The 8,989-nt window shown below is 33.1% G+C and overlaps 1 protein-coding gene across 2 annotated transcripts; it reads right to left on the reverse strand.

The window, feature by feature from the left end:
• Positions 1-2,847: 2,847 nt before the first annotated feature.
• Positions 2,848-8,729, reverse strand: EMB1873 (porphyromonas-type peptidyl-arginine deiminase family protein). Of its 2 annotated transcripts, none has more exons than XM_011010485.1 (11): positions 8,605-8,729; positions 8,416-8,511; positions 7,660-7,773; positions 7,469-7,558; positions 7,265-7,349; positions 6,710-6,765; positions 6,521-6,599; positions 5,857-5,991; positions 4,669-4,901; positions 3,646-3,804; positions 2,848-3,184 (listed from the first exon to the last, which is right to left on the reverse strand). In XM_011010485.1, the coding sequence occupies exons 2-11, from the start codon at positions 8,503-8,505 to the stop codon at positions 3,083-3,085; spliced, it is 1,143 nt and encodes a 380-aa protein (XP_011008787.1). In that variant the 5' UTR covers positions 8,506-8,511; positions 8,605-8,729; the 3' UTR covers positions 2,848-3,082. The 2 variants fall into 2 exon arrangements, with proteins under 2 accessions (XP_011008787.1, XP_011008786.1); XM_011010484.1 differs by having other exon boundaries at positions 8,620-8,728.
• Between the last annotated feature and the right edge of the window lie 260 nt (positions 8,730-8,989).

An 8,989-nucleotide genomic window follows, 5' to 3' on the forward strand; every position in this document is an offset into this window, starting at 1 on the left:
TATGAAACTTGATAATGTTAAAATTAAATTGATTTCAATGATAGAGACTAATTAATTATATGTTAAAGTTGTCTATTAGGATAGGCATACTTATTATATGCTAAAGACGGCTAATTAGATAGAGAATTATTTATTTTATATCTTAGTCGGCTGTTTGAATAGAAACTAATTAATTATAAGTTAAAATTGATTATTTGGTTGAAGACTTGTTGATTATATGTTAAAGTCAATTATTTGGATAGAAACTTGTCTATTTTATATCCTAATCGGCTATTTAGATGGAGAAAGTTGGCTCTATGAATGGAGGTGTTCTTAATAGATGAAACGAGGTTAAGGACTAATTTGAGCAAAATAGGACTATTGTGGTTGTGGTTGTGACTAAAGTTTGACATAACATATGTGTGTTAAGTATGTTTAGATTTTTATAGTCATTGTCTCCATTCTATTGCCATATATTTCAAGTCCCTCCCATCGTAGTTACATTACCTTAGAGATCACACAGGTTAGATTGTTTAGTCTTTCTTTTAGATAGATAGAACTTAATTTTGTTGTTTCAATTTTCATGTTATGTAGTTTAACATTGTGTATTTATTAAGTGTTGGTATTTTAAAATTTAAGATTAAATAGTAGGATGGATTTCTAATTATTTAAAGGTTTCATTGTTCTACAATCATTTCAATGATAAATCCACTAGGGGTATATCTGATGCTGCTTATGAGTATTGATGCTATAAGTAAATTGCATCGTGAACTATAGTTGTTTTTACAAATAATAAAGTGGAATAAGATTTTGGGTACAATCCCGTGCAAGAAAAACTATAATATGATTCTTTACATGTTAACCACGTATGCGATAAATGCTACAAGTTTTATAAATCAAGATGGAATTCTTTGAATGATTCAAAAGAAAGTAAATTATGAATTAAGCTAGTTTAAAAAAATACCCCAAAATTTATAAGGAGTTACAATTATCTTCACTGAGATCTTTTTCCATTCCATGATTAGGTGTTTATGCAACTAAAAGCCATTGCACAGCTAAAAACATTTGGTACTCATGGCATAGTAACTAGTATTATTTACCCAAGGCACAAGTACAGATTTTGTAGGAGATAAAACAGAGTAAATCATGCGTGTGCTAACACCATGTCCTGGACCAGTAATGGATTCATCTGTTCACATGGCTTGTTCAAAAACCAAGTTCAGAGAATGTAAGTTATCTGAACCAATGATTAGCACTTAAAAATGCATTTTTATCAAGGTTTTATATCATCATTTTGCATTTGAAGTATCAATAACTCCTTAACTAAAGCATGGTTTATAATAACAAGTATGATACCATAAGGTACCTTTAATTTATGGTAAATATTCATTCTAAATATAAGCTTATCACATAAATAAAAGGATTGATTAATGGGCTGAAGTACTGAAATTGAAAGGACAAAGAGATAGCCAAACTTAGAAAAGAGATGCTGGTATAGTCCAAATTAGAACACTGTTTGGTAATTAGATCATATCTGGAACTATAGATCTCGGATTTAAGTCTACTTTATATGTATAGAAAGGTAAGATATAGGCCTACAACTTTTATGAGAAGTCCAAAATTTAAAAAGGTTGTTTTCAAGTTCAAATTGTAGCAACAACGAAGAAGTCTGAATCTGACCTGCAGCCCAAACACTGTTAAGTGTTTAGCTCATATTTTAAGTTTTAGAAGTCCAAATGACCTTAATTTTTTTCCTAGAAAGCTAAAACAATTTTCTAAAACTTTTATGTGAAGGTCTAATTCAAATTCTAATGTTATCAATGACGATTTATTCAGACAAGAGAAGATAAGGATTGTCACCAAGTTAAAAATTGATCACCCACTCATCAATTAATCATCAAATTAATAGTTTCCAATTTTAGCCTATAAAAGGAAGCATTTGCCATGCATTTAGGCATCCTGGTTTCCAGATCAAGATTATGCTCTTGCTTTCTCTTTTTGTATTTTTATAATGCTTAAATTTTATTTTCATTAATATCTTATTTATGCTTTTCATTTCCTTTCCTTTACTTAGTTAACTTTTATTTTGTTTATGTTTTTATCTTATTTATTTATGTTTCTCTCTTTCATTATATTTAGCTAAGTTTATTGTGTCAATGTGAAAACATTACACTAATAGTGTAAGAATAAGTATAATGTAAACTCAACATAAACTTTAATGTTTGATACTAATATATTTTGTATTTATTTTCTTATTCTCTCTTAATACTTTGCCTGTTAAATGGTTAATCTAGATTTATATTGTATAACATTTAGTACAATAAATACTTTACACTTTCATAGCCCAACCATATGTTATAACTTACACTTGTGCTATAAAAAGAACTTGATTTGTTGTTAACATAAGTTATAATCATCCCTGACAATATTTGCAAGTATTAGCATTATTCGAATAAGATAACTAATATATTTGTGTTAACAATTCATAATTTAATTGAAACCTTTTTTATGTGTTTTCCAATTGAATAATAAGAATTTATACTATACTTGTTTGAAACACTATTAATGAATCATCTAACCTTGACATTTATCATTATCATTATTTAATTCTTACATTAATCTTTCATCTCAAAATTCTCATCAACTTCTTATTCTTCTTTCTTCTTCTATTATTATTATTGGTATTGTATTATTGTTGTTTATAATTTATATAATTAACCTCCTTGTGGTTCGATTCTGATTTTGACGAGTTATTTATTATTTCGACATTCCTGTACTTGAAAGAATATATCAGTTTTTTGATCGTGTCATCCAACTTAGGTGAATGACATCTCATGTGAATGACAATTTATCAACCAACAAGAAGAATGGCCTAGAAATGCAAATTCAACATCTTAATTAGGTATAATACGATGATTCAAAAGTCGATTTCTATTTTGGCGTGCTGTTCTAGGGCATGCATTGCATTAGCATCTCTGCCAGATAAATGCCACACGGATCAAAGGGAAGATATAAGTTTACCTTCATGGTACATAATTTAATTGTTAGTCTAAAGCTATTACCAACGCAACTCATGCCGGCATTTATGCATAATCAACCATGTTTAACAGTTCGACGTAGAGAGAGCAGCTGGCTGTTGCTGAGTAATGCAATGTGCATTCCCCCCTGCCAAAACAATTTCCCTTGCACCTTCGATTCTCACCACCTGAGTTAAGATCATTCAGATTCGCTATGTTAAACATGGGAAACGGGAAACAAAACATATTATAAGCAACCAATGAACACAAAACTGTCTTCTGTGAGTTTCTGTACAACGTTAGCTGTATCAAGTATAGCTTGCTAGTTTAAGATTATTCTTTATACATGCTTGGTCTTAGGACTGCAGCTTATAAGCATCATTAAATTGGGGGGGGGGGGGGGGGGGGGGGGTGGGGTGTGTTGGTGGACAGAAGAAAATGAAATCCAGTTTTTGCTATCGTGAGCATTGAAACTTTGTTTTCTTGCAATCACCTACCTGGATTCTACATTAAGATTTTAATACGACCTAGGTGAGACTCACATATCAAGTCATCATGTCTTTGGAAGTCAACCCGCATGCACTTAGATCAAATATCTTGCATATGAAGCTTATAAATATTGATAAATTGAACAGAAGTATTTCCTTACTTCATGCTTTGGAAAAGCTTGAGAGAGAACACGAACAGCTTCATCATCCCACTTCTGGTCCCCAAACTGTGGTGTGATGATCCCACCATTGGCAATATAGAAGTTTACATAAGATGCAGCAAGTCTGGTACCTGGAAGTCTTGGTTTGGCATTGCAATCCTGTGGCCAAAAACCATTCAAGGACCGTGATCCAATAAGAACATGCAATTTTTATTTATATGTTGCTGCATGAGGGCTGGATATCATAAAGGCTGAAGGGTGATTGTAACAACTATAGGTCTCCAAAAATTTTAGTATGATTACACTGTTGGGGGATCTAGATTTGTGGATAATTATTGCTCCAACTAGGTAAACAGCATCCAAGATTAAAATATCATATATTCAACTCCGTTCCATCATTCAGATTGAGATTTGAACATATCAACAACAAACAAAGAGTTGTCCACAAGCTAAGGACTTAAATAAAAAAGAGAAACTAAGATGACATGCATGAAAAGTAAACTAAACCAGTACCAGAAATAAAGGTGCAATCAACCATTTTTCACTATTTTAACCTTTTGGACAATGAAGGAGCATAAAAGTCCAGCAGGTAATTGTTTTAATGCTTTTCCTCTTTCACCTTTTTTGGAATTATTTTTTTCGAGTTAATTCCGGCAGTTCTTGGAAATAAATTTGTGTTTAACGTATTACAAATTTGTTGGATGAATTATTTCATTGTTATGTTTTCAGCAGAAATTTGTGTTGCTGGAAAAGTAACAGCTGAGACAGACGAATATACTCATAAAAGCCCCACACATAGAACATTCAGAAGCAAAGGAACAAGCATGGAATTTCCTTTGAATCTATTTCCTCAATTTAGAATTCAACTGTTTGATGTGGTTCGGGACCTATTTGAAAAGCATTTGCATGTTAGATAAAACACATAGGAAAGAGAGTATTTCAGTGTTTTACTTGAATATTCTCTAAAAAAAATGTTAAGTAAGAACACTGCATGAAAATCAAATTTTAGGGCGGTATTCTTACTTGAACAACTCCAGCAGCTTCTTCATCTGTCATATAAAGTGGTCCTGGCACATGGAGTTTAATTACTTCTAATCTCCTACCATTAGCATCACTAGTATTGGAGAGGATTGATAAAGCTTCCATTGATCGTTTGAACTGGGGATCCTTTTCATCGTCAGTCCAAGACAACAAAACCACACCAGGCCTTGCAAAGCAGCACATATTGTCAATATGACCATTAGTATCATCATCACCTGTTACATCCCATGGTGTTTAGTTTCACCTTTTGCAATTTTCACTACCTTCAGGTACAAATTTTTAATTGTAATTGTAGTAACAACGATGCTGCAAAAATAAATCAGACGTAACTGAAGAAAAGAAACAATATGACATGAAAAGAACAAAAAGGTGTATGAGTGATTATAATGCAAAATAACACCACAACAGAGATCATAGACTGTATATTAAAATCTAACCTCTCAGAGTTTCATCTGGTAGTTGATGCAGGCTAAAATCAGCCTTCATTATAAGAATATCAGAGGAAAAGAAAGTGCAGGCATGGAGTAGAGTAGAGACACAAGCTACAGACTGTTTGGTTACAAGGGCATCATTATGCTTGCTAAGTTTTATTGGTTTCATTGTGAGCATCTCATGGAGTTTAGATGATATAAAGTAAAAATTTGTGGATTTTTTTATCTATTATAAAGGGGTTTTGGAGAACTCAGGTTCACGTGTAGCCAAGGATTCTGCCTCTTCTATTGCTACTGCAGCTTGATCTCTCTGATCGACTCAGTTCAAGTATTTATTTTTCAATCTGAATTATAGCAGGTTTACTTGTTCTTGTATTCTGTATATCAGTTTTTCAGCGGTTTATTGTTTGTCTAGTTTATTTGTTCTGATTATCCTTATTGCAATAGGCAAGGTTCTAAGTAATTGTTAAGGTCAACCCTTTACAATTTTTTTGACAAAATGAAAGCAGAAATGCACATCACATGCACCCAAAAGTAGGGGCACAGCAAAATATGGTTTTGCAAGGTTATATATTCAAAAGGAAATGCCAATAGATTGCAGGATATGAATTATCATGAAAATCTTCTTCTTTTTTTATGAAAAAAAAATAAGAATATGAATTATAGAATAAAACTAAAAATTCAGAAGTATTAAGAGGAAAGAGAGAATATCTGAAGTGGCGTTCATATAATTGCATACCATATAATCCATAAGGCAACCAAATAACCTTCTGAACTCCGAGATATGCCTTAAGTTGATCTTCTATCTGTTCTTTGGTCAAATTGGGGTTCCTGTTTTTGTTCAAGAGGCACTCCTCAGTGGTAAGGCATGTCCCTAAAACAAAAACAAAACAAAAAAATATGACATACATTAGCAAGATCAAAAGAAAAGAAAATTATACTGATAATTGTGGTTAAAGAGATCCCAAAGCTACTGGAGAAGAGGTCTTTTCCATATTTTTTAAGGCAAACTGCTTTACTGTGAAAATTACTATTAGCCAGATCCACCCCTGGCAATGCAGTGATGTTCTTAATAATGCAAGTTAACTTCACAATATATGATACAACCAAATGTTATCCACTCCACAATCAGAGCTGTCAACAGAATCAAATAGAGAAAATCAAATGAATCTGTAGCATTATTATATTGCATATCCATGACCCAATACTTCCAACATGAGCAGATATCTTCTTCTAGTGCTGAATCTCCCAAATGATGAAATGGAGAGATCAGGTTAGTAAGTAAAGGGCACCTTCCTGTTTCTATCCTTGTTGCAGAACCCTACCTCCCTCATAGACACACATCAATATATTTCGCACACAATTAAATCTCATGCATATTTATAGAGTCCACGGATCAGTACCATCTCCATCTACATGGATGCTTCCACCTTCAAGAATCATAAAGTGGGGAAACCTTGGAATTTTTTCCGTTCCTAGGATCTGAAAAAAGAACATTAATTCAGATCAAAACCCAGAAAACTAATACATTCAAGATAATTAAATAAAATAATATGCACAGAAAGTTTATGCAATCTGTTTTACTACACCACCTTCCTTGCCACGAGAAGGTCAAGACTCCAATCCTGGTAACAACCATCATCAACCCCTATAAGTTTCAAGGCCAAATCCTTTCAGAGAAGTTACTCAATAAAGAGTAAAACTTTACCAATAAACAAACATAATAGCACGAGGGTGGTTTCTTGATATATGTAATTAAATGATGCTCTGGCATATATTCACATATCTTATCTCAAGGATTTGAAAGCAATGATGAACATGTTCTACAATTCCACATTTGATTCCTAATTCAATTCCTAAAACTATCATGAAGTTAGTCATCATTTTCTCAAGAAAGGGCTCCAGAATTATCAGTAATCACTAAGTAAGGAAAACCTGTAAGAATTTGGAAGTCAGGATTTCAGAATTGCAATCATCTACAGTAACCTGAATAGCAGTCTAACGCATTCATATATAGGCAAAACAAGGCATCAGGTTGTTGCACTGTAAAGCACCAACGTTTGAGGATCATGTTGCATCGTCTATGAGATGGAATACCCATGATATGTTAATATTTAACATAAAACTTGAATTTTTTAAAGTCTTACCTCCCCAACCATTAAAATTCCAATCAATCCCTGCAATGTGTTGCTCGAGGTTACCATGATTTGATCCATTTTTCCTAACAACAAACTTGATAAAGAAACCGAAATTATTCAGGATAAGGAAAAAAAAAACTAAAATATCAAAATAAAACATTAATTGAACAAAATATCATAGAAATGCTAAAAGAGAGAAGCAGAAAAACCCACAGTCGGACCAATATCACGAAACCAAGAATCATTCATGCTCATCTCAAGAACTCTCACATGTTCTGGTAGCTGACTTCGTGCATTTTCCCACTAAAAGTACAGTCAAATGAAAAATTTTTAACTCAGTTGAGAACAAATTCAAATCCCATAACAAAAACGTAAGACGTCAATTTGTTAAAATGTCGAACAACCTGAGCAGAGCTTGCACAGACAGTTACAGGCTCAAACTTTGAAATTGCAATTGCCACTTTGGTGAAAACAAGTTGTGCATGTAATGCATTGTCTCGCCAGTTATCCCGGCGCTCCTGCAAAGCAAACCATAAATACTTGATTCTATGACAGGCTTTAGGAGCTTTTCTCTTCTTTTTTTTTCAAAAAAGAAAGAAAGAAAGAAAGAAAGAAAGAAAGAGGAGCAGAGAAGAGAAGAGAAAAAATATCCACAATTACTGCTTGAAAAGTGAGAACCCATCTGCATTGCAACCACAAAAGGTATGGAAAAAATTTCCCAACAAGTAATGGTATGGATCAACAGATTCTCGAATTTCTACAGGAATAAGATAGTTGTTGTGGTTCGTATTACGAAAAATTAACACAGTTTATCAAATGATATAAATAAACCTATTTCTCTGCTAAAAGAAAAGAAGACCTTTCTTTCTTTCTTTCTTTCTTTCTTTGTAAAACGGATCTCAAGAAGAAGCTCAACAACACACTCTGGATGTGAGCATGTCCCAAAAACACGAAACAAAAGAAAACAAACAGTCACTCTACTTAGAATCATGCAGTCGTCCTGCGGGACAGTTGGTTTCCCTATACTGAAGAAAGCCTAGGAATTAGAAAAGAACCTACTTTCAGTCACTGTTAAGGAAAATGATTGATCGCATCACAGTGAAAAACACAATATAAAGTGGCAATTAACAAGTAAAGGTTCTATATGTATGTATACTAACAGGCCAGCCCATCCAAGTCTGTGAGTGGGACTCCCACTCCGCAGGCATGCGGTATCCATGAACAGCCGGTGCCTCTCTTATCACTACCATCTCCCTCTGTTGCATAGAGAGAGAATTCCGATTTCAGGTAAGTTGAAACAGATTATAAAACAACGAATTCTTGGATTTTAAAAAAATAAAAAGAGTACAAAATCCAAAGAGAACTTGAGTGAATTCTTCTCGCTTCCGTTTAAGGAAAGGCAAAGAACAGAGAGAGACTGCGCTGTGTCGATGTTTTGTTATTGGCTGGCAAGTAAAAACAAATACGACCACAGAAACATTAATAATTTAGAAAAATAGCCAATGAGCTGCCCCCACTTCTTACAATTAATAATTGTGGTGCTTCAGCTTCTTCTTCTTTTTTTAATTAATCTAATTTGGAAAGAAAGAAAAATCCAAAAGTGAGAGTATCAAAGTGTTAAACACGAGAAACATTGCCAATCTCAAAAACGTGAAAAAAGTGGTTTTGAGTTCACCTAATTTTTTTTTGCTCCACTTCTATCCTCTTTTTTTTTTTTTACATTTTTCTTTTGAA

Source organism: Populus euphratica, unplaced genomic scaffold, assembly GCF_000495115.2.
Source record: "Populus euphratica unplaced genomic scaffold, PopEup_1.0 scaffold489.1, whole genome shotgun sequence".
In the NCBI taxonomy this organism is placed as follows: Eukaryota; Viridiplantae; Streptophyta; class Magnoliopsida; order Malpighiales; family Salicaceae; genus Populus; species Populus euphratica.